The 26,831-nt window shown below is 46.8% G+C and overlaps 1 protein-coding gene across 4 annotated transcripts in view; it reads right to left on the bottom strand.

The window, feature by feature from the left end:
* The window catches only part of LOC144723511 (tetratricopeptide repeat protein 7B-like), a 118,433-nt gene that overhangs the window by 21,148 nt on the left and 70,454 nt on the right, over positions 1-26,831 (bottom strand). For 2 of the 4 annotated variants that reach the window (XM_078602321.1, XM_078602322.1), the window contains 4 exons: positions 25,451-25,548; positions 23,566-23,616; positions 16,950-17,090; positions 15,503-15,705 (listed from right to left, as the gene is read on the bottom strand). In XM_078602321.1, the coding sequence (XP_078458447.1) occupies positions 15,503-15,705; positions 16,950-17,090; positions 23,566-23,616; positions 25,451-25,548 (493 nt within the window). The remainder of the gene's footprint in view (positions 1-15,502; positions 15,706-16,949; positions 17,091-23,565; positions 23,617-25,450; positions 25,549-26,831) is intronic. The other 2 variants (XM_078602323.1, XM_078602324.1) reach the window with 1 other exon arrangement.

Here is a 26,831-nt window from a genome sequence, read left to right as displayed (position 1 = left end):
CTGGGAGAAAAAAAATCGCCCGATGATGCTGGATGTAATTAGCAGCAAAACGTCGTACTACTCAAATTGTAAATGTTGTGGATTTACTCTCCAACACGCCGAAAGGCTGAAGCCGTAACTAATTTCCACGTTTTTGTTACGTGACAAACCTTACTAATTGGGCGTGTCGGATGGTGGCGGGTTAACGACACAATGATACTGACGCGATCTAATCCAGAAAAACCTTGATGATGCATTATGTTGGTCGCGAAAGCCGACTTCGTGTCAAACTCGCAGGAGACTGACTGCCTGGATTCGAACCCAGGGAATTGCCAGTGCCAGCTCAGCACTCTGACCTCTGAGTCACCCAGTTTTAAAGAGGGGGAGGGGGGGGGCTTTCTACTGAAAGGATTTAAAGGTACACTGGAAGCAATGTCAATTCCTTTTTTGGTACTCAATAAACATTCGGTTATTTTTTTGCTATAACCTTTGCATAGCCTCTAAAGCATATACACGTACAGTGTCTATATATACAGGGGTAGTCAAAAGTAGTGATACTGGTAGGAACCTCCTGGTTACACCAGCCCACAGGGGATTATTGTGTCCGTCCGTTGTGCAGGGAGGGGCTGGGTGGGGAGGGTGGGGCTGGGTGGGGAGGGGCTGGGTGGGGAGGGGCTGGGTGGGGAGGGTGGGGCTGGGTGGGGAGGGTGGGGAGAGGCTGGGTGGGGAGGGTGGGGAGGGTGGGGAGAGGCTGGGTGGGGAGGGTGGGGCTGGGTGGGGGATAGGAGGGGTGGGGCTGGGTGGGGAGGGGCTGGTCACCCCGTGGTGCCCTTATAAAACTCAACGTTTAACCTACTCACGCCGGCTTGTGCCCGCCCTCACAGTCGGGCATATTTGCAGAATACACCACGCCGCCGTTGACCCTGGCCATTGACCGAGCAACCCAACGTTCCTACCAGCTCCCTCCGTAGGAATGTGTTATTGACAGAGCAAAAAAAAATAGTTATATCAGTTAACAGGGATTATTTCAAAGACCCTTATTTTAAATTTAGTTTCACGGTTCCATTTATCTTCCAGTTTCACAGTGCCATGACCAGGCCTAAATGTTTTACTCTATATTTCCCGTAATGCTGCTAATCTATATTCTTGGGTTTTTTTCGGTAAAGTCACATAGGTAAAATTTTTAAATTAATAAAAGTAAAGTAAAGATAAAATAAAAAATAAACATCACGACGTTTCGGAGGCAACACAAGCTTCCGTCTTCAGGTGGAACCGTCACAGCAAGCTTGCTGTATCAAGTAATCTAGCTTGAAGTAGGGATTATCAGCGTAAGGCACTAACACTAGTGTACAAGGCACGCCTATCCACAATAGCTTTATCTATAGTATTGCACCCTATATGCCTGTACTTCTATGAACAGGTTTGTATATATAAACAAACATGAGGACAAAATAAGGCAAGATGGATGTGGCGTGGTCAAAATGATTCCCAGAACGATGTTCCGGACTGTTCCGGTTGAAATGAACAACTCTCCATGCTGATTGTGTGTAACAAATGCCAAGTATGTGCGTGTCTTTGATAAAAATGGACAGGGCTGGGGTCAGGATACTTCCCAAAATGAACAGCAGACCACAATAAACAGGTGGTACAAAGCCCAACATCCAGCTCATAGAAAGCAGAGAGCGTTGCCAAAGGACACCACGACTGTACTTGACTGCGGAGTGGATTTTGAGCATCTTGTGATATGGTTAACAAAAGGCAAGCCAATGGTGTCTCGAGCGTCGTGGCCCAAACTTGACAATTATCCACAATTCTTACCGTGCATGAACTATGAGAATAATAACTCTACTTTTCTTGCTCCGGGCAAAAAGTACTGTACTTATGTTCGGCCATTAAACGTTCCACTTGAACCAAACGGCAGTCGTAGTGATATAGAAATGAGATACCGAGTCATACGGAGTATTCTAAAAGCTCTTCTAGATAGACCCAGAGAAAACCTACCACACATGCGAGGAGGTGCCACCACGTGTGGCCATACACCTACAACACCTGGCAAGCCCAGGTGGCAACCCAACCAAAGTGCTAAGCCTCCTGAAACGTGACAAGATTGTGCTCCTTTTCTGGTCATTTGTTTGTTGGCAAAAAAGATTCGGGATATTGACCCAGTATACACTGCGTAGCGAAATATACTGTGGTGCGTAAACACTGCGACTGTTGACACAATAACGGTTACATATATTAAAACATGTAACCGTCAATGTCGTGGTCAATGTTGAGGTAGAGCTATGGAATTCCTTTGCTCACACCCCTGCTGGGAGAAGGGTCTCTACTATATAAGGAGCGCTAGAGAACCCTTCAAACGGGTATTTGTCCAATGCTTCCAAGCTAGCCAGTCGTCTGGGAAGGTGTGGGGGAGCATCCACACTTCATCCCAAAATACGTGATCACGGACTGTGGTTTAAACATTTCAAGAAACTTGCACCATTGTGGCAACTGCCGTGCCGAAGCACTGAATCGAACCGGCCATGTCTGGGGTGCTAACCGCTCCACAGAGGTCGCAACCGGGTACCCGATACCCGTACCCTACCCGATACCCGGCTACCTGTACCCGGCCGGGTACAGGTAGCCGTTTGCGACTCTGGTGCGGCCGGGTACGGGTAAGGAATAAAAACCCGTTTGCGACTTCTGCCGCTCCACCACTGTGGCAGCCTTCAATGTGGTTGCGTATCATGGAAACGGAGCCATATCATAAACTTTATTGAATTTTCTGGCAGCGAGAAGCCCAACAATGATGACGAAGCCAGCAACTCCTTCGACCCTTTTGAAATCGTCTGGTAATGTGAACTGTTGATATTTTAAGATGTGACGCATGAATCTGCATAATTTTCATAGCTCATTGAACGCATTCATACACCGGACAAAAACAGAGCAGAGCGCGAGGAGGTGTTGTGGAATAGAGAGCTAAGAGGGGGGAAAAAAACACCATGAGATTCCAAAATCTCAGACAAAGCCTCACTCTGTCCACACAACATATTTAGCAGAGAAACATATTGTACCAATTAACGCTTTTTTCTCTCCCGTTTGTCTGCTGACTCAAAATGTACAAGCCAAACCGTGCTGCACACGGTCCACTCCACATTACGATTCTCCAGCACGAAGCCACATTTTAATCAGTAAGTTGATCTAATTCAATCTATTTATTGAGAGTTACACGTAATACCGAACACCCCTAATATGACTTTTATGTCACAGCGACTTTTTATGCCCGTCTACCTCTCCCCTCTAATTTAACTCCACTCCCCTCCCCTCCACACACAGTCAATGCTCCAGCAACCAACCAAGGCTCTCAGCCGCAACCCCCAGTCAACCTTCGCTCAATGAGAGTTTGCTAATTCTCATCTGCTGCCTCCACTACCTGGGTACTCCCCTTCCCCAAGCCCTCCATGCTGTGGGCTTCCCTGCCCCTATTCAAGTCCAGGCTTCAAGACATTTTCTCCTCTGCCTTGCTCTCTCTGCAAAACATAAAAAAAACAATGCTCCAACTGCTTCTGCACAGCGTCTTGAGATGGCGGGCCCCACTTAAGATGCCGCATAAATCCACAATCGTACCGCGCTGTATTTCCGTCCAGCGCTGCGACTCTGTGAGAAAAACCCAGATTTAACATTTTTCTTTTTTTTTACCGCTTGCTTGAAGAAGCGAGGACCACGGGATTAAATGGCGCGCGCATTAAATGAGAGCGCGATGCCCGCGGCGAGAAATAAATGATGTGCGCCAGTGCATGCTCGCGCGTGGTTCAGTGTGCATCTTGCGGCGCCGCTCCCAGCAAGATTCGCACGCCCAGGACCACTACCTCGATGCCATGGGAACCGCGGAATTAGGTCACGGGCCTTGCAGCATCGCCGACGGCTCGCCCCCTATTCCACAAGCCCCCCCCCCCTTCCTTTTTTTTTGTTTAGTCCTCTCAGCCACACCAACCTGTGACCCCCGTAGGTCTTCGCGGTTGTGGTTCTGTACGCGGCTCTCGGACGAGACGCCTTCGTGTTGTGCCGCCTGCTGTTCGGCATGGTGGCCGATGTTTCGCACCATGCGCCGTCATACCTTCTTTAGGAATTGAAAGAATGGAAGCACTGGATTCGAGACGCTTCCAGCACACAGAGCGAAAGGTTGGACGCCAGCAATTGAAATGAAGCGGCTTCCAAGACATGCGCAAGCAAAACGTCGGACGTTGAGCTGACACAACCAGAAATCACATCAGACGGCTTGTAATTTACAAATGAAATGGGCAACGGTTCAATTCCATTTTCCAGCGGATTTAAAATTACTTTGAATTACTTATTTACAATACAGTGTGGCTTTATATAGCGCTTAAATGTGAATGGATCTCACAAGGCCCTGCAAAAGAAACGGTGCACACATTAATTGTGTAGCTAGTCAAAGGGAAACAGGGAAGGTCTTGAGATCTTGAGCACTGTATACCGAAAGAACCAAAGAGTATGTAGAATACTGTTATATGCATTTGGCAACGGACCACTCATTGCATCAGAGGCCCTGATGTCCTGGGAAGAAATGGAAAGATTTACTATCTCTGTGCTGCATCTGTGACATTTACGGGAAGCTTAAAATTGCAGTGAGCACTGGTACATAATGGCCTGATCTTGCCAAAAGTCTCATTGGATATAATACCTAAAGGGGTTTACATAACGTTGAAATGTGCCTGTTTGTAAAGCTACCACAAGTATCAGCCTGGTTTATTATGAAACTTCGAGCAGTCAACTTCTTCTTGCTTTAAAATATAATCATAATATTTAACCCATTGCCAATATAATGCTGGATGAAGGTCTCCACACAACAGAGTCGGCCTTCAGAATTGTTAGACCATACTTCACCATCCTGGTCAATGCGGGTTGGCAAAGAGGGAGAGAGGTCCCAGGACCAAACGAGGTACCGCTCGCCACTGTTAGACATTGGCTGAGAATCGAACAAAGGTTAACGGGGATTCACATTGTGGTGCGCTAACCACTGCACCACCACTCCACCCCCTGTTTGAAAACGTATGCATTTTTTATGCTGCAAAATGCCCTACATTGTTTTCTGCCCACTCACTAATGGTGGGAGCTCTATTAAAATTGATGTCGATATATCTGCTTGCCATGTCCAGTGTGGAAATCGATACCTTTCTTAGCATCGAAGTGAAAAGGAAAGCGAATTAGCTGAGCGTTGACAGCGAGCGCCCCCCCCCACTACCAACTCTTAATCATTTATATGCTAATTCGAATGTACTCTCATCTCTCCGCCTTGCGTGCTCTGTGCAGGAAATTAATTAGAGCACATTATGAAGAGGTGGTGTCTGCTCACAGCTCGCGTACGATGTTAGAAACACGGCGCGGAGAGCCGCGCCATTTGTGCAATCCTACGACGCCCGCATATAAATATTTACACGCATTACACATCCATAACGGATATTGCGTGCTATAATGCGCCGATGATAATTGAGGCATCGTTGCAATAGTGATGTGAGAAAAACCGGCACACATACAAGTAGCACGTGCAACACGTACACAGCTACGTGTTCAGGTATGCATCGATTCGCCGATTAAAATAGCTTGTTGCGATTGTGATACGGGCTCCAAAGTGTGCACATTGTGAGTATCATTTATGATTGATTCTTGAATCAAAGAGCTGGGGCAGGATTGTGACAACCCATCAAATCACTGTGTGTGAGAATCGTTACATGCCTAGTTAGAGCGCTCTGCTCCCAATCAGAAGCTCATAACCCATCCGATCAATCCCTCCAGGGGTCAGTAAAATTAGTTAAATTTTGTGGAAGCCAACAGTGGTTGCCTTATTAATTGTTACACGCCTTCCGTTCACGCACGCTGCGGAGACGTTGCACATTGCTGGCACGTTAACGTCCATTGGCTACACGTATGCACACACGTGCAACACACTCGACGCTGCACGGACATCGCATACATACATTCATGTAGCGTGCACCGCGACAGCACTGATGTCATGCTCACAGCCACAGGGCAAGTGGGTGGGCCCTGTTGTTGCTGCTCTGCATCAGCAGCTCGTGGGCGGCTGCTTGCCGGAGACCGGAGGGAGCCAGCTCCAAGGAGGATTAAACCTCCTGCGGCCGGACTAAGTGGTGGTGCTGGTGCTAGCCGATTCGTAGTGGTGGGGCCCGAAGTAGAACAATATTTTTTGTTTTTTTTTTCTCGACAGGGTTATGTTGTCGCAGATGGGAGGTGCAGGGAAATCAATTGCTGCACTGTACTTCCATGCTCCAACATCTACACTCCCTTGCTTCATCGACATGCACTGACCAGCGTGGTGAAGCATGATCGAATAAACCACGCGACACGCACGACGTGGAAAGGCCGTCATCCAGCCGTGGTTTGACAAAAAGGACTGGACTATCCACGTACCAAAAAAAACCGAATTCGAGTAAAAGGGAGGTGTGCGGGTAAGGGTGGCCAGGGCAAGTGAACAGTACAGAGAAGGCAGCAACTGAGACACACCAAGCATCTGGGGCCCAGCACCAACGGCGAGCCCTAAGGGACAGCACCAACAAGTCCCAGTGCACCCACAACAAGAACTCAGGCTCGCTAAGGACTCAGGGTTCTGGCCAAATTGTTCACATTCCTTGGGCTTATAGGCCAATTAGTGGCACGCCATGAATGGGGAGACAAAAAACCTGTTCGTAGTAAAAGAAACAGGTTTTTAGAAATGTAATCAATAATCCAAATTGAGGGGTGTGCCCATCCATCGATTTGTGGTTTGACATCAGACACTTAGGCCAAGGACGGATATGTGCACTCAAGTGAGAATCAACTTTTCTTTTATCTATTGGCGGAAGTTGTACGTACTTTTGGTTTGCATGGATCCTCCAGCCACTAGAGGCTGCTACATTCACCACAACGTTAAAAAGGAAATCGATTATTGGATCGAATCATGCCCCTGAATCACATCAATTGATTACATCATGAAAGGTGATGGGGTGTTTACACTACTAATTATTATTTTTCATCATCATCAGCCATGATTTATCCACTGCTTGGCGAAGACTGACCTCAAGCCATTGGCATCTGTCACGCTTCTGAAATGCGACAATCAATCTAGCGCCTGCACACGAGCCACCGTCACTCAAATTAGTGTCGCCAAGTCCTTAGCCCCCATTGCAATTGCACAGCTTGATTTAGAGATAAACTGTCGTGACACGGACACACCGCGCTGCATAACACACTGAATCCCTCAAGTTGACGAGGGTACCAAACTCAATGTGCTCATTTCCAAAGTTTTTCTTTTACACAAATCTATTAAGGATGCTGGTCAGCCACGAAGATGAACTTGAGACCCATTTCAATCAACGATAAGGGTCTACGGCTCGCCAGCAGTGCAATGCACCCAGCACGTAGCGAATGAAAAGACGAGTTTCGAAGTTGGACTAACGAGAAATTTGCACGGCTGCATCGCAATGTTTCATTAGTTTTCGTCCCTCCCCCCAAGCCTCCAATTATTTGACCGCCTTTGTGCAAGGAAAATAAGAATAATATAATCTGATCGTGATGCATGGCCAGAGTCGGTGTGTTTTTTTCTTACAAATACTTTCTCACCAAGCGCGGCTACATCTATGCAGGAAAAATGTACGAAGATGAAGCTTCTGCACCAGTAAAAGCAACAGCACAAACGTCATCGTCCGCCTGTAGAATGTCACTGTTGTATGGGTTATTATTCGTGGAATTGAAGTGGCAATTATTTTGCCGAAAGTTCAACATTTTTCAGTTTTTTTCGGGTTTGTTATTAAAATTGCACAAACCCTTAAAAAACGTTGTGATTTTGTGTGCAAAACTAAATGTCGACAACAGTGAATGGTTGGGACTTCAGGCTTTTAAATTATCCCTCAAAATTACTATTGGCAATAAATCTGAATTATGTCTCCCGCATTCTGCTTGTGAGTGGGCATGCTTTCATGCAACAGGCATACCAACCACGGCAAAAATAGAAATACGCTCTGTTAATGTCGACATCTCGTTGAAGTTACAATAAAATACTAACTTTAAAAACCTTATCTGAATCTGTCCTGCATAAGCCAGTAGCTCACCTCCAAAGCTTTTTCCTGGATTCAATGCAATAGTGGGTTTGATTAAAAAAAACAGTGCGGAATGACATGTTTGGTTCATCAGTTCTCTATCTTGACATTCAACGGGCGATTACAGCTGTCCGTACTGCCATGTACTTACACACAGTGGTCAAATCAGACCATGATCAACAGAGGGAAAACATTCCAGGCAAAGGGGGTGCCGAAGGACAGTTTTAGCCCCCTTCATGAGCAAAAAAATGACCGTCAAGTATTCGTGTACAAGGTAGCAACGCTTACCGCATACGTATAACCACAACAATAACACGTGTTTGATGGTTTACAGAGATATACTAATACACTATTTGATAGGGAAGTCTATGCATTCTGCTTGCGTTTCCCCTATGGTATGCCACGGGGGACTAGTTGACCCACGTTCCTCACTCACTTTAATCATTGCTCGCATAACACAACAGAATGTACACTTCTCCCGTATTTGACGTTACTAGCTGTGCAACCGAAGACGTGTGGCATTTCATATATATATTTTCAAGAACTTTACCATTCGAAAGATCTGGTACGGTTTACCAAACCAAGTCCGTAACAATGCAGATAAACAAACTCTGGCGGTTGCTTGCGTCCCATTGAACATTTCAAACCACATTAGTTTCGAAGGCAGATGTTGCAACCACCATCAACATATGCCGAAGTCCATGATAAAAAAAACAGGCTCTCTACTGCTGGTGCATGCTGCATGTCCAGGGTTACAGACAATTAAATATTTTTTATTCTGTGTGAATATCACTATGTATTAAACGGAACAGCGTGGCGCGATGTGTAGCGTTGGAACGCGTGTTTATACTGAGGCACAGATCGAATATGAGGTGCGGTCACAAATAATTACGATTGTACACGATGACTTCATTCCTATTTTCGTCGTTTTGGCTTCGGTTTTTCTCTTTGTCTGCCATATGATAAGCTCAGCAGCTGTGCTATGTTATACCAAGCCGGTAACAATTCACCTCGATGTTTCACTGAATTGCTACAATTGTGTGATTGTGTTTTTATATTCCTTCGTTTGCATTGTTTATCATTTGCTTTGTCTCATTTGTTCCGTGTCGTTAATTGTTTTTTTTACTCTTTTAATCTGGCAACAAAACTGACACCTTTTTTTACAAGGAGTCATGTTTGCATTGACCACAATACCTGCGGTCGGAATGCAAACAAAAAAAAACACAACTCTGATAACACTGGTCAACACACTTTTTCTGGCATAAGGTATTCTTACGTTTATAAGGTAATTTTGTGGTGCCGATTCCAAATCTGGCATCAGTTTTTGTCTATCACATCAGGTTTTTGAGATATCAAATATTGCATTTTCAATAAAAACTGCAGAAGAAAAATATGAAATAAATGTGGATATCTACATAAAATTATATTATAAACACACTATCCTAAAAATACAGCACCATATTTTAACACTAAAGCAGTCACTGACTCGCAACAACTTGCAATCATAAGTGACAGATTTAATTTTGGGTAAAATCAATGAAAATGGGGTATGCCGATAGCATAAAAATTGATGTGATAAAGCAAATCTGAGATCAGATTTCGAATCAGCACCTTGAAATTAGTCTAAAACAGCTGCAAAAGTCCAGGCCAGAAAAAAAATGTTTTTTTTTGTTGATCAGTGTAATGTATGCACTGTCCTTGAAATTGATTGGTCCACACCCGAGACAGCTTTCCTTAGAGCCTCGTCTCACATGGTGTTGGACCAGATGACGCCAAAAGGCGCACTCGTTCAGATTCATTATCCGAAATGTATTGTAATTTGAATGAATCCCAAATAATTGACTGCTATGTGGAAATGCCGATGGGATGTATCACAAGCATAAATAGCTGATTCTAATAAATCGATTATCAAGCACCTACATCAAACAACAATATTTTGAAACAATTATTATTTACCGCCCTTTGTCAATCTGCTGCTGCACAAAAGTCTTTCGACACAGTGTCGGTCATGGTGGCTAGCTGCTTGACTTTAAAACAATACCTTTGGTCGTAGTTGGCGAAGAAGGGATCGAAGACTGGCTCAGACATGGCTCGCTACTGATGTTAGCCGCGGCCGGGAATCCAACCACGGTCGCCGCATTCATAGCGCGATTGCGTTAACCACTGCGTCACTTGCTCCCCCCCTGTCCATGTTTGATATACAGTATTTGTTAGTGTGAGTGCATGTGTGGGCACGTAGTGCATTACTCAGAATGAATATCTGATTTATTCTGCCCAAATTCTCGAAGCAATCTGAATTGGGTTGGCACAAGGCAATGCAGATGAACCATATCAATGGATGAAAATTCAATATTGCATAAACCGCCTATTGACTTAATTATCAACAACAATAAAATATGCTGGTCGAATGCTGGAAGGGTAACTAGTTGATATGCATTGGTTTCCTGACAGGTCCTTGAAGAAGGCATCTCCTGGTCGAGTTCGAGTGCACGTCCAACTTATGAAGATGCACACAGGACCAAGAGAATATAAAAGCAATGATGGCACTAAAATAAACAAACGTTGTTCTGCAACAATTAAAGAAATATATCGTAGAATTAACTATTTCAAATGAAGTTCGCAGAAGTTTTAAGCTATTAATAAACACATCACCATGGCAACTATGACAAATTACAAAAATCCCCCATATAGCCTGAACAGACTGTTGGGGCAAGTGCTGTTAGCGAGCACCTAAGAAGGCCGGCACGGCACACGACAGGGTGGGTGGCAAACACCACGCCCGACCGCCTTTGTCTCCCCAGTGGTGATGTTTACACACCAGACCCGCTACTCATTTGAGGCCGAGTCGACCTAGAGGAGGACCGATTCAGATAATCGTCACTGGTGTTGCCTGCGAGCGGGAATCAAACTCGGGTTTTCCAGGTTCGTAGTGCAGCACGCTAACCGCTACGCCACCGCTCCCCTATGACAACTTTGACACACACAGACATTAGATGGGCACGTGTGTTGGGGGGGGGAGTCGTCACAGCAAAGAGAGGTGCACACACAGACAGACACCTTCAAACGCACGCGCATTTATTTAATCCGCGACATCGAATTGACCACCGGGGCCGCCTTGGTGGAGACTGGCCGGCGTTGCGGTTGCTCGCTTCCAAAATTGAAAACCAGCGCCAACTTCAAAGGGATCGAGTCGGGGAGTGGAGGGGAGTGTAAGGATGTGACCAAATCGTCCGTTTAACATGACGGCTTTAGCTATGTTTATTGTTTATTTTATTAACACCCGACCATCTCCAGCTAGTGCTTGCCGAGCTGTATTTTTGTTTCCGGTTGCCAAACGAATAGATTACAAGGTCGCACTCATGACACACAAAGTGCTTGCCACAATACCTTTCTGATCTCGTCAAGGAGCATAAACCATCAAGCGAACTCCGGTCATCCTCGCAGCAGCTTTTGGCTAGCAATAAAATATAGACGGTCACTGCATCGCGCGCTTTCAGATGCGCTTCCGCAGGCCCCTGGAACGCTCTTCCTTCCGATATTAGGAAGCCACTGGAGCTATGAACTTTTAAATATAAATTGAAAACGAATTTATTTTTAACTGATTTTTGCGTTCAGGTTGTTGTCCTTCCCCCGCACCTCTGATTAGCACGGTTGGCTTCGTGCGGTGGCAAAAGAAGTTCAACATACATACATTATTCCATCCGCTTTTCGAACCCCTCGTTTATGTCACACATCATTTAGGCGTAAAGGCGTGCGCGCTGCCAACCGGGCCGGGCGAGGCATGGCTGAGTGGAGCGATGGTGTGCGGAGGGTTTAAACGCGCAGCAACAGAGGCTGGGGACGTGAATCCAGCCAAGTCTGGCTTCCCTTTACTTTGTCCCACAGCTTGACCGTGGGTTGTGTTTTTAACAGCGATATAATTCTCTCTCTCTCAATTTTCATTTAACATAGATTGTAAGAAAAAAGAAACCCATCTGCAAATAGGCATGCAAGCAACACGTTGGTTAATCGATTAGAATAGATTGTTACGTTCCCCATTGCACGCGTCAAGTCTTGCGCGTGACGCGCGGTTATTTACAATGTACCGAAATTACATGCAAATGACAAGGGTGTAAAAATAAAACGAAAAAAAAAGCAAGAAAGTGAATTACGAGCCCAAATCATAACAATGTGTCCAATCTGTATGGGTACGGTGAGGGGGGGTGAATTGTTTATGTCTACTAGGTTCCAGCATTAATTTTGCCAACCCGACCTTATCAAACATAAGTTAATTAAATGTCCTTTTTGGCAGAAACTCACGAGCCATCAAGACAGTGCTCAGCTGCCAAGACAGGTTCCGGTCAAGGAGTTTCGCTGCATTTGGGAACTGGCAGCGTGGGGACGATCTTGTGGTTACGGGCAACCATCTCATCCCAAGAGCGCGGTGCACGAATCCGCTACCGGCACAGATAATTTACGGTCGGCACAAAGCTCTAAACTAAATAAAACTAATACGCATGAATTAAAATCGCACCAATGAGCACGAAGGAGCAAAATTACTGTCTAATCTTGGAAATGCATTTGGAACAGGCGCGCGTGCGCGTGTGTGTGTGCACGCGCGTGTGCGGTGGAAGTGGGGGAGGGGGAGGAAGGCAGGCAGAGGCAGGAGAAGCAGAGTGGGGTAAGCAGGTGGGGAATGCGGGCTGCCAGCTGATGCGGTTCTACGCGATGCAGACACGGGCAAAAGTATCGGGCGGGCGAGATGCGGGTGGGTACTGCTCGTATGGGTCTGCCCATCGTGTGCGTGTCTGGGAGGCCGGTTGGCGAGGGGCGGGGAAAAATGGAGAGGAGTGTGGCTGGGGATGGGGGGCGCGATGCGGGAGGCGCAAACCTTCCAGATGGACAGCGGAGCATGTGCTCGTACGCTAGCTGCACGCGCGAGCAAAGCGGCGAGGGAGACCCGTGGAATGCAACTTTCGTGCGGCCGGCGATAGTAAGTCGGGGGAAGCAATAGGGTGTTTGGGTGGGAAGGCGAAACGGCGTCGTTCATGTGCAGTCAGGTTGGGTGGTGTGTGCGTTTCGGGAGGACAGAGGGATGGGCAACTGGCTCAAGAGGCAGAGCGGCTTACATGGATTAAATCATCGTACAGACAACTGAGGAATAGTGTGCATACACGTAGGCGGACAGATGGGTATTAGAGGATATTTATTATTGAAAGAACACATTTCTCGCTAAGCATAAAGCCGAAATAAATATAATTGGAATATACTGCATAATACGTACAACTAGGAAAATTATTGTAGGCTGACCAGGATCTGACCAGGATTAAAAATTGCGAGATAAAGAGACAATCCAGACAAGATATAATCAGAGATGACAAACGGGGTCACAAATAAAGAAAACGTAATTGGAGATGCTAAGTACAGAAAGCATCAGAATAAGAAGAATCTTTATTTGTACCGGAGGAATCTGATGAGCTATAAAGATATTCTTCACAAATGTCTAGTAGGTGAAACATAAGAGATGTGTGCTTGGAATTATGCCGAGACAAAAGGAGGCTCCCGAGAGCAAATTTAAATCAGACATCGTCGTGAATGTTAAGGAAATTGAGCAGGATTGGGCGGGAGACACACTGCAAGATGGGTTAATGGCCAATAAACAAGACTCGTGCACGAGTGGGAACAGTCTTAAGAGAAAGAATGGAGAGATAGATCTGCCCACATGTGGGAACAAGAGACATTTGCGGCATCGCATTACCACGAGGGATGGTAACGGCCTAATTCCAACAGCGGATATAATATGGCTGATGATGATGGTTTGACAGCAGATTGGCACGTGGCAGTATTTTAGGTATATAGATGGTAACAATGAGGATGGTTTTATTCAACCGTGAAATCCTCTTTTTCAGGATCGTGCATTTCGATATTTGGCCATTTCTTCTTTGATGAAGCATTTCCGATGTGAGAAGAAACCGGCCGTACCCAGGGAAAACCTCACGCAAAAGGGGATATGTATGGACATTGGACGTCTTTCGCACAGTATGTAGCCAACCCTGATAATCGGAGGTGCAATGGGGGAGGGGGGGGACAAGACTCCAAGGTCCACACGGGCAGGTTCAAAAACCCATTTTCCTGGCTTCCTTGCAGCCTGGGGAGTTTGTGAGTTTTAGCAAAGTTCGTGGTGAGTTTCAGCAAAGTTCGTGGTGAGTTTTAGCAAAGTTCGTGGTGAGTTTTAGCAAAGTTCGTGGTGAGTTTCAGCAATGTTCGTGGTGAGTTTCAGCAAAGTTCGTGCTGAGTTTCAGCAAAGTTCGTGGTGAGTTTTAGCAATGTTCGTGGTGAGTTTCAGCAATGTGGTGAGTTTCAGCAATGTTCGTGGTGAGTTTCAGCAATGTTCGTGGTGAGTTTCAGCAATGTACGTGGTGAGTTTCAGCAATGTGGTGAGTTTCACCAATGTTCGTGGTGAGTTTCAGCAATGTTCTTGGTGAGTTTCAGCAATGCTCGTGGTGAGTTTCAGCAAAGTTCGTGGTGAGTTTCAGCAATGTTCGTGGTGAGTTTCAGCAATGTGGTGAGTTTCAGCAAAGTTCGTGGTGAGTTTCAGCAATATTCGTGGTGAGTTTCAGCAATGTTCGTGGTGAGTTTCAGCAATGAACGTGTACCAACCAACTTTGGCCCTCTCCATATCTGTGGGACCTTTTTTTCCAGTATCAAAATCATGAAAAAACAAGTATAGGCTGTCCGCTTTCAGGCAATGAAACAGGTGTTAAGATGTTCAAACACCAAATAGATACCTCTTGCAAGGGCTCTCCAGAGAGCTGTAATAGAGGCACGGCAGGTGTGCCGGTGGGCAGGAAAAATGGGGGGGGGGGGGGGGGGAACAGGCAGGCGTGCAGGTTGCTCGTTCAGCAAAACAAAAACAGGAAAACTTTCACTGCAGATCTTCTTCCACGCAAATCGTAGAGACCAGACCGGTGACGTCCGTGCCAAATAATAATAATGCACATTTAGTATTCATGCCATTATAATAGGATGAAGAGTCTTCAACAGTAGGGGCAATGTTGCTACGAGGCTTTAGCCAATAAAGTAAAATCTGCGAGTTTTTTTCTTTCAAATTTGGCCGGTGACGTCAGGACACGTAGACCTACTAATATTCAAATAACACCACGGGACATTTAATATCCACTGCGAAGAAAGTGGCACGTGGTCGCTTTTTGTTGACATACGTGCCGCGGTTTCAAGCCGGAGCGGCGAGCGGGACTCGAACTGCGAACGTCTGGAAACAAGCGACGACAACGCGGACCATCCCGACCATTTCGTCACCGCCCCTCACGTGACATTTCGCGGCAGTCGGCAGGCGCGGGAGCGTCACACGCACACACGCGCGAGCAGACGGACGGCGGGTCACCCGGACACCACACGCGGACAACAAGACGCGGCAACTCGAGGGGGCTCACCAGTTTCTGCATGGTGCGCACGTGCGTGGGGCTGATGGCGAGGGCCTCGTCATACCAGCGCTTGGCCTCCTCCAGGCTCCCGCGGAGCTCCGCCACCTGGCCCTTGAGGAAGAGCACGTGGTGCGACATGGGGAAGAGGCCGGCCGCCTCCTGCGCGCACGCCAGCGCCTCCGACGGCTTGCCGATGCCCACGTACACCTCCGCTGTGGTGGGGCGGGGGGGGGCACCGGGTAGGGGGGCACGAGATGGTGGCAGCTGCTCACCACTAATCCCCCATGACGCTGCAATGACCAGTGGCTGAACCGAAGCCCGCGTCTTGATTGAGACTGCGAAAGGTGATTTGTAAATACATATAGTGCAGCAGTAACAACAGCAGTCCGTTGCGTGAAGATTAATCCGCTCCCCCATCCCCCCCCACACACCACCACTCTGACAATCTATGGGTAGCTATTGGATTCAAGAATCAATCGGTCTGTTTTTTTCATGTCTTGTTTGTTCTGTTTATGCAAGGTTTTCTTTGCTACATAGCCTAATGTTACATTACCAATTACTTTAATCATTGCAATTCAAGGTCGGGATTTGCTCCAATAGCTTATTAAATGTAACACAGTGGTCAATGCCAGAGCTTCTAGTGGATAAAAGGGTAACGTTATCCCATAACAAACATCATATACAATAAATGTAACATTGATTAATCATTCCATAGCTAACAATCACAATGGCACTGCTCCATTCTATACCATGAAAAGCCTAAAGTGAGTGTCGGGACATTTCCATTGTGAAAGGAATCTGCTAGAGATGCTCATCCCATTGTTCAATGGATGTTGTTGCATTTAATTACTTCTGCATGACAGGGTGCATCGAGCAAAAACCTCTTCCATTATGCGACCCCCTCCTATACAGTCCCTACTCCTCAGTTCCCGACGATGTGCAGTCACCACATCTGAAAGGCATCACTGCCGAAAGTCACTACCGTCCCATAATCACCAATGCCGAGAGCTACCAATGGCTATAGTCTCCACCAATCAACAGTCCCCAATTCCCACAGTGCTTGCTTACCAGTCACATTACCCTTTTTATTTCCCTCAATCTCCGTCGCCCATTTACCTCCAATCCAGTCACCACTTCCCACAATGCCACGTCCCACAGTGCCCACTACCCACAATGCCCACTACCCACAATGCCCACTACCCACAATGCCCACTACCCAGTGCCCACTACCCACAATGCCCACTACCCACAATGCTCACTACCCACAGTGCCCACTACCCACAGTGCCCACTTCCCACAATGCCCACTACCCACAATGCCCTCTACCCACAGTGCCCACTTCCCACAGTGCCCACTTCCCACAGTGCCCACTACCCACAATGCCCACTACCCACAATGCCCACTTCCCACAATGCCCCTTCCCACAGTGCCCCGTGGTCGGGCTGCAAGAGGGTACCAGCATGCAGCCAAATCTGGGTGAGGATCATCCATGGGTGCATGGGCCCCTGCTTGGGCGTGCTGCTCTGCAGGGAGGACGCCACCTCGGACAGCGCCTGCTCCACTCGCGATGCGGCCACCGACGTCGCGTGCACCGAACCTGGCGCGGGTGTGGTGGGGAAGAAGTTTGGGGGAAGTTGTGGCAGGTGGAGGCAGTCGGGGTGGATGGGGGGGTCGGCGGGGGAGTTTGGATATCGCAGAGCGAGAGAGAGCAGCAGTAGCAGGGCGAGCGGGAGCATGGGAGCGCAGGTGGTCAAGAAGGGTGGGTCGAGAGCGGTCAAGGGAGGGCGAGGGTCAGAAAAGGAAAGATGGTTGTCGGGAGGGCAGGGGTGGGGGAGGAGGGTGAGCAGTTACAAAAGGCAGTGGTCGGGTGGGAACAGTTGAAAGAGATGAGAAATCAACACGCGTGCAGGAAGTTCATCCGTCAAGCACACAGCTGTGCTGTTTGAGTCTGGTGCTGAACCATGTCCCAAGATGTCCGGGTGAATGGGGGCAGGGGAGGGGTGGCTATTGCTGCCAGGCATTCCTCGCTCTGGCGCTTCGTGGATTTCAAAAATTTGGTAGGGTGGGTGGGTTCTTCAGCAGAATGGTAATCAAAAGAAGCTGTGGAAAATAATGCCCGGAAATGGAGCAACTGCCCTTTTACCTCCTAAATTTGTGACAGGCTTACACAATTCTAGATTTGAAGCTTTCGTGACTGCAAGGATTCATATTCTTAGGTTTTTTTCGGTAAAGTCCCGTAGGTAAAACATTTAAATAAATAAAAGTAAAATAAAAATCACGACGTTTCGGAGGCAACACAAGCTTCCGTCTTCAGGTGGAACCATCACAGCACGATAGCTGTATCAAGTACGATAGCTGTATCAAGTACTTGATACAGCTATCGTGCTGTGACCGTTCCACCTGAAGACGGAAGCTTGTGTTGCCTCCGAAACATCGTGATTTTTATTTTATTTTTATTTTACTTTTATTAATTTTAATTTCAATTTTTTACCTACGTGACTTTACCGAAAAAACCTAAGAATAGGCTTACACAAGCCTGTCACAAAGCCCAAGAGTTAAGATTTTAGTTGTTTTTTGGAATCTCTCCAACACGGCAGCCAATTCATGCGAATAATTTCAACTGTGTCACGCCAAGCAGCAAACACTGTGCAGAGTTCCAGCCACGAGCACGCAACTCTAAAATCCACGGCTAAACACGTCTTGGGGTCACAGTTCCAGGCAACTACAACAAATGCGTTGATGACTAGGGCATTGGTATGAAACTGAGAGGCATCGGCTGATAATGAAATTGTGTCCGCAAACATCATGTGGCAATGCTGTCGAAACTGCGCACATCTTGTAATTTACGGCATTAAAACACAGGGCTCTGCCAGATTATTTAATGACAGATAAGTGTGACAAAGTAACATCAAGCATTACAAGAGATGCTGCGGAGAGTGTAACTCCGCAGACCGGCAAACATGAAGCTTTGCATCTTGACAGCGTGTCACATTGCATCGTAAGTGAGCCCCATTTCATAGGGACTAGAATGCATAAAGATTTTATTTTTTTAAAAATGAATGAAGCCGTACACGTGCATAAACGAACATAAAAACGTTGGGATTCAAGACAGGAAAGTCAATTTGTCGCTTTTGCAGGTTTTGCTTTGCAGCCAAAATGACATGACGACGCTTGCTTGCTGCGATTTCAATTGTTAAAGTGGTGTATTATCATTATTATTTTCCCTCTTTTGCTCTGACTGTTTATCATTTGTTGAATTCTGTATGCTATCAATCCAAACTTATTCCATTACTCAGAACACAGCCGTATCCAGTAGAGAGCCCTACCACAGCGAACAATGCCAATCAGATGCTCACACTGCCCTGATTGACTATTCAATAAGTTTCTACCTCCAGTATTGTTGCCTTCTGTATGCAGTCTTGGCCTGGGAAAATGTGATTTTGTTAACATCTCTGCATATGCATTTACACGATCAGAGTTGACTACAAGTGAATAGAATACACACTTGGCTAATGTTAGGATGTTTTTTTTCATCCTGTGGTGCCACTTTTGACGAGGCTGAGATCCATCAAGCTACCTGTATGTGAGAAACTATTTACCTCGGACTTAAACCTCGGTTTCTAGAGGTGGCCAGGTAAAATGTGTGTAATGATCTGCCCCCCCCCCCCCCAGCGTGTACATTAGTTGTCAAGAGTCAGGGTCATGATTTAATAAAAAAACGGTATTCATTTTGTAGCCAATCTCGTTTGCATTTCGTTTATACAGTAATGTTTGCTCCATTAGCCTAAATGTAATGATGACATCTCATTTTCATATAACTGGCATAAATGGTTAACGATCGATTCTCACACGCACACGTGCATTTTTTAGCACAATCAATCAATTTCACCGGATTGAATCGATGCATCGTGATATAGCTATGGGCTAAGTAGGTCTTAGGAGCCTTAAAACTCACGGCAAAGTGGCCGATACAAGTCGGTTGGGGAGAGTGCGAGCACTCCCAGCTCTCCCAACGAAGTCTGCCCGCGTTGAGCAGTGGGCTAAACAGGCGAGGGCCCTCTACATGGGCGACCTTTGCCCGCTTCACGCATTTACCGCCGTGCAACAACTGCAGCTTAACACAGCACGTTTTTTAACAGTGGTGCGTTTTCTTCCAACGGACACAGCAAGAAGTCCGTTAGACCCACATTAAAATTCAGAGCACGCTGGGGGTTACTGTAAAGTATTTCTTTTTTTTTCCCCCTCCTGCTCATCCAGTGAGCTGCGAGACAGCCGATAACACTTAACCTGCAGCGTACATTCGCTGGGGCCTGTGGCGGTGGTGGCGGTGGTGGCGGCCTATCAGTGGCGGTTCTGTTGATGCCCCGGCACAGCGACGAGCAGTGCCGACAGGCAGGCGGCCGCGCGGAGCGCCGATAACCTGATCCGCGTTCAGCATTCTTAACCCTTGCACCCATTAAAAGTGGGCAACCGCCGATCCCTGACCCCATTGAATACCGCTAGTTTCGTCGTGGTGAAAAATTTGACGGACAGCTATGAATGGGGATTTGGGAATCCCGGATGCATTTTGTTGTTGTTATTATTGTATCAACGTTCGATGCGTTTTTGGAAAGCGGGGAATTGTCACCCCGAAGGCAGGCAAACTCTAATAGAAACCTAGCTCGCTGGGAACAGCGTGTATGCATGAAGAATCACACGCGCACGTGGTTGTAAACAATAATTGTGATTCGGGTGAACTCGTGAAACGCAAAGCAAGGCACGCACTATGATACGTAGTGTGGCCAGCCATTCTGTCCATGCAACTCTTACGAGCTGATAAGAGCGTGCAGACAACGCAAACTCCCAAATTAAAAACCGCAGTGCATTCACGAGCCGCGCCTGCTAAGCAGTTTTCCATGCTGCTGGTGCAAAACTTATTTTTCAATTTACATTATACATTAGCACGGCACTGCAGTTTTAATGAAATTTGCCTTTAGTCTTGTTGATGGTTCTTAATTACCATGACCAAACCTCATTCTCCTCTCTCAGGCCACGAGACCTGGCAATGGGGGGGGGGGGAGAAGCTGAAGTCTGTTTTATTGCCACCTGGAGGATAGGGTGTAACTCCATCTCAAACCCTTTACAGTGCCACGCGCAAATCCCAGGACGCGCAAAACCCAATTCCCAGGCCTGTGATTGCCAAAAACAGCACGCTCTTCGACAGCGACTTGAAGCAGTAAACCCCGGAATGACCCCTTTAAGGAAGCGCAGAGTCGAATAGCTTTCTCTGCCGGCGATGCAAGTGTAGCGTGCACTTAACTGCCCATTCTGAATGACATTTCCACAAAATACGCTTTTAATATCCGTCGGGAGGCAGCACAGAGGCCTGACGGATTCCGATTCCCTCCTGGGGGTTAACGACATCTTAGGAAGATATTTCCAGATGGGCCGAGGCAGCCTGCCTGGTGTGATTCAAGCGACGGGGCGTGCCAAGGTTGTTGGCAGGTTCTTGCTAAAACATTGCTGTTAAAGGCTGCCACATGCCCTCTCCCCGCGTATGCCATCGGGTAATAAATGTAATCTCTCTCTCCCCAAGGAATTCTTGCTTTTGCCAGGCGATGGTCTTAAGTTCTCCCCGTCTCGGTAAAACCCCGTCTTTAATTAATCGGTGGTGAGCGAAGAGGGCACGGCCCAGGGAAGCTACGCCGGAGGCAATCGCGGGAGATGCATTAATTATCGAAATAAAACTCGCAGCGCCACTTACATAGGAGAGGCCATGGTGTATGAGTGGCTTAGGAGTTGGAGGACTGAGCTGATACTGCTGAGAGATCCTGGGTTTGAATCTGAGCAAACTTGTGATGAGCACCAAGTTGCAAAAAAAGTTAATGGTTTCAGCCTCTTTATCAAGGACTGCTCGAACAAAATTTGTTCAAATTCCAGCCGTTGAGAATTGAAGAATGCAATTTCGGTTTGAATGCCATGCAATGAACATCTCCTAAGCAGGGCGTGTATGAAAGTGCAGTGCCCCCTAATGAATATCACATTCTGCAGGTCATTCTCTAACATGGGGATAGGTACTGCACTGGCACAGTTCACAATGGTCACCTTCATCTCATAGCATGACAGCAAGCGCATAATTGCAATAAAATAAGAACAAAAGATCAAAATATGAATTCATAAACAAGGGACCTGCTAAAAGATTCACCTCTGGATTGGCTCATGCATGCATTTTGATGCCATTATAGAATAATCGTTATTATAAAGAGTTTATAAGACACTCAGCATTACCATGCCAAATAAGCACTGGGAGGCACTATATTTATTGTAATTCCTAAAATTGTGGAAATTCCACATTTGTATGGCAGGGGGCAGTTGATGCATTAAAAAAAACACCATTGGCCGCCAAAATAATAATGATACTATTTATAATAATGCAAATGGTCCTTTGTTCAGCCAGAAAGCCCTGAAAAGTCTCAACACTCTCTTTCACAACAATCTTGCATTGGAATGTTTGAGCAATTCAATTAACGAGTGGCATGCGAGAGGAAACCGGAGTACCCGGAGGAATCCCACGAATTACGAGGAGAACCTTCTTAAAACTCCTCTCAGATAGATTCAAGAATCCATTGTTGTCCTGCCATAGCATGGTATTCCCAGGCAGTCTCTCCCATCCAAGTATCAACCAGGCTCTAACCCGCTTCGCTTCTGGATTCAGGCAAACTTGGTTGCAGCCTCATTAGGCCATGCTCACTTTGCAGATCGTAATGCAACGGGAGATTGAGACTTTCATCTGAATTCACTGTCATCGTCATGGGGCATGATCTATTCACAGCTGGATGAGGGGGCTTCCCAAGCGGCCGCCTCCTCTCTTGGTTCTCAATGCAACTTGTCATCTAGCACCTGCACACGTGCTCATTTCCTCGCTCCACCTCAACGGACTATAATCGTCATCATCATCATCAGCCATGGTCAATGCACTGCTGGATGAAGGCCTTCCCAAGTCGCAAACAGCTCTCAATGTCCCGTGATTTCACAATGGACTTTCACCTGGTCGTATATGAAGGCCACTGAAACAATGCTTGAGTTAGTCATAAATTGAAAGCACAAACTGTGCAACTTAGAAATCATTAACGGTTTATCTGATAATTTGACAGCTTTGAAGCCTCAACCCCAACAGCTTTGTGTTTTGTTTTTTACGATGGAAACGGCCAGTTCGACCACATAAACGAAGAAAAAAATAGGTCCCCCTTAAGATGCAACGTGAACATTTCACCTCAGTTTCTCCAACCGACCTTTGAAAGAGTGTGATAACGCACGCCGCATGTATCCGCGTGGCAACCGTACAGGGGTCCGTGCCACACGCAGCCATGGGGCAGGGATCATAAAAGCAGCCACATAGCGCCAGCCATGCTCAGTTGGGGTGCAGTTCATCAACTCCAGCACACACGGGAAACGCACGTCCCCACAATTGCACAAGCAAACTCCAACCATCCACAGCCACCACCCACCCAGCCCGCCCACCGCCCCCACCCACCCACCCGACCTGACCACCTCCAGCTCCTCCCACAGTCAATACCCTACACACAGGGGGGCACCGACCAGCCAGGGAGCCATGCTGCACACTGAGCGAAGGGGGAGGGAGGGAGAAGCGGAGGAGTGGCCACGCTTCCTGTCTCGTTAGACAGCGAGAGAGTGCCGCAGTCATTTGTGACGACAGCAGGCTGCCAGGCAGTGAGCTCGACAAAGAGGGGAGGCCAAAGGTTAGTGGGTGTGTGCTTAGGAGTAACAAAGCGTACGGGCAAAAAAACAAACAAGGGTGGGACTCCAGAAGGTTTAAACAAAAGCAACGAGCTTCGGGTGTTTTTTTTCACTCCCGTTTGGCCTTTTGCAGTAAGTCATACGAATTAAACAGAACGTGCTTAAGAAGCTAAATTAAAAGAAGGTTGCAGGGGGTGGTGGTGGAAATAGGAAAGGTGATTTAAAAACAAAAGAAAAACAAGATCGTGGCTTGTCGGGGCTCACTCAAAACAGGACGGACAGACAAACAGTGATGTGGGGGTGCAATGAATGGCCTGTAAACAAAAGCTACTTACAAACCGAAAACAGGGAGAGAAAACCATGAGAGTAAGCGTCTGGCAGGGTGCCTTAAAACAACACATGAAAACGGTCGTTAGAAGTCGCGTCACAAAGGAAATATATAATTTTAAAAAAAGCAAACCAAGCCAACGTCACGAGTCTGCCACCTCATTCCACCTCATCAGTTGTTTTCGTGCTCATCGTTTGTTTTTTGTTACCCTGCAGCAAAACGTCCTCTTCGTTCTCTCGTGACATTGCCTTCCACCGAGTTGCAACTGTTGCAACAATAGGACCCTCTGTTAGGATGATATGAAGGGACGATAAGCGACACCGCTTCTACGCGGTGGAATCTCTGCGATTACAATCGGCCGTTTATGAAATATGGAAACCCATTAGCGTGCAGAGCAACACAGTCATGGAGGCCTGGAATTGAGCGCGGTGGCGGAGGACGGCGAGACCACGAAGGGGGTTTGCGTGCCGTAGACTTTTCGGATCGTTCACCGGTCATTCGGGGCGCTCGAAGCTCCACCGTGTAAGGCACGCAGGGACGAAGAAAGAAGGCCCCATCTGCCGCTAGCGAGTGGCACAGCGTGGTTGGCATGGGCCATTTTGCAGTTTACAAAATGGAGCCCTCCTCCTCTTAAATTTCGATTTAAAGCTTTCGTGACTGCAGGGATTCATCTTCTTGGTTCTTTCTTATCGACAGACATGTCTTATCGACAGACATGTTCTTCACCTGAGGACGGCTGCTTGCGTTGTGGCCGAAACGTCGTGAGAATTATTTTATTATGTTTTATTTTTATTATTTTATTACTTCCCTTCTACGTGACTTTACCGAAAGAACCAAGAAGATGGACCTCCTACTCTTGTTCAATGTACCCCTCTTCTTCAAAGCCCTGTGTCTGCTTCCCCCCCTCCTCCCGATCCGTGAGCTCCAGTTCAGGGGGCACTGCATGCGCGCTCGATAGCGATGCCACCCGTCACTAAATGGGTGGACAGCGCCAGGAATTAACGGGCCCAAATGTTGGCAGGGCTGCTGCCTACCCTACCCAATCCATTTTCCCCTCTGGCCACAAAGCACAATGCCACCGAGGGGTCCTCTGGCTCTGACTAAGTATGCAGACAAAACCTGAACCAAGGTGAACCGATAACAACAGATGGCGATGCCTGAGTAATGAAAAAATAAATATGGACTTGAGCAGAAAGTAAACGATGGGAGAGAATATGGTGGCAATTAATGTCACACTAGACTCGACAGGATACAATAATAATCACTCTGTTTTGTTTCTAGTTCCTGTGCTATGCACAAGGGCCGTTGCTCCAAACTTCACCGATTATATATTATTACTTTAAGGCAACAGAGTTATTGATGGACGTGTTGAGTTTTTGTTTAAGCCATTCCCTAATGGAGATGCTTTAAAATAAAACACTCAATATTTACAGACATCGAGTATTCGTGTCACGGGGGTTTAAACTTTTTGTTTAATTACATTTGCAAAATGAAATATGGACAGCATTTTTATTACGACTTATTAAAAATATGATGGAAGATTATAGCAAAACTTTCACTAAATATAAATCTCACAGCCTTGGAACTTAATTTAGGAATTCACAGCTTCATTTCTTACCTCAAACCCAATGTCAAACCCCAAAAAAGCAACATCATCGCATTAAAACAACATTTTTACAACAGACGGGAAACACTTTTCCATAACGCAAGAACTCATAACAACCCCAAAATAGCCAGATATAAAATAAGCAAATAAAAGTAAGATAAAAATAACCTTTAAATACGTTTCCCCCCCCCTTCCCCTGAGCAAGCCTTGTTTGGCCTGAGAAGAACGAAGTCAAGGAAACAGAATCTCTGCCAATGTGTACGTGCATTGGGTCATCTCGTCTTACCGGTCTCCGGGTCGCTGAAGTCTGGGAGATTCATATACTGAAGGTGTCGCTTGTCAGCCATCGTTCTGTCCAGCAAGCTGCTTCCTCTCCCAGAATCGCTGTCAGAGCAAGAAACATGAAAATGGGACATTTTTCCATATGAAGAACTTTAATTTTACTTCTATGATATTTCAATACATTTTATATTAAAACTATAACGTTAGGTTCTTTACTTGATTTGGGGAAACAGTTCCAGCTCTGAGATTGACATTTTCAGCTCAATAATGACTTGACAAAACAAGTAATTATTTTTACGAATTTATTGTTAATAGGTGCAAATAATTGTGCTGTCTTAATTGGGTGGACGTGATTTGTACCTGCTGCTGAATGGACAGTGTGCTAACAGCACTCTCCCCAACAGTCTGTTAAAGGCTATACGGGAGATCTTTGTGTTTTAGATTTCTAGCGCACTGCACTACGAAGCTGGCAGCCCACGTTTGAGTCCCACTCAGTGACGATTATATGAACTGGTCCTGTGCCTCCCCGAGGTTGACTCAGCCTGAAGTGAGTACCTACTACAGTATGTAAACATCAGCACTGGGAGGATGCTGGCAACCCCACCCCCCCGTGTATCGCGCCGGTCTTCATAGGTGCTCGCTAACAGCACTTGCCCCAACAGCCTGATGAAGGCTGTACAAGGAATCTGCATCTTCCTCTGAACGTCGCATTGGTTATCCTGCACCTCCGATTCGCTCGCGCACCTCTGATTTGCACGGTTGGCTACGTACGGTGTGAAAGAAGTTCAACATGCATACGTACATGGCAAACTCCACAATCTCGCTGCAGAACTTACCGGGGCGGCCACAGTAGCTGTCGGCTCAGCCTCGGTAAGACGTCAGTGCGCTCAACCGAGAGGCTACCCGGCCGAGCACAACCTGCTGCCTGTGTTTGCCACGTTTCAGAGTGTGACCTTGGCAAAACCTCTTAGCCGGCACTTTGGATGCAACACAACTGACCCAGAGTATTCCACACGAATTATTGCAGTGGCACCCCTCACGGAACACTGATGATTAATGTCAAATACATCATAAAGGCTGCCGATATATATTTAGCTCAACATTAAGCCTCGTGTTTTTGAGCGATCAGTGTGCTTCGTTAGCAGTCGCAAAGGCCTTCCCATGAAATGCAGAGTTGTCCCCGCCCCCCCCCCGCCCCTCCCCATATTGGCAGTTTTACTAACAATTAATATTATTGATGTGGAGGTTTTGCTACTATGATGGACAATGTATGTTCCGCCTCTGACCAAATCACTTGGAATGCACTCGACCTTAACGGTTCTTGGAAGCTAAGTCTGGATAGTGCCCGCATGGGTGACCACCGTGCATAGAACAGGCGTTGTGAA

The sequence above is a fragment of the Lampetra planeri genome, chromosome 18 (assembly GCF_965212315.1).
Source record: "Lampetra planeri chromosome 18, kcLamPlan1.2.h2, whole genome shotgun sequence".
Classification (NCBI taxonomy): Eukaryota; Metazoa; Chordata; class Hyperoartia; order Petromyzontiformes; family Petromyzontidae; genus Lampetra; species Lampetra planeri.
Note: the sequence above shows the minus strand (reverse complement) of the source record. Positions and strands in the feature narration are given on the sequence as shown.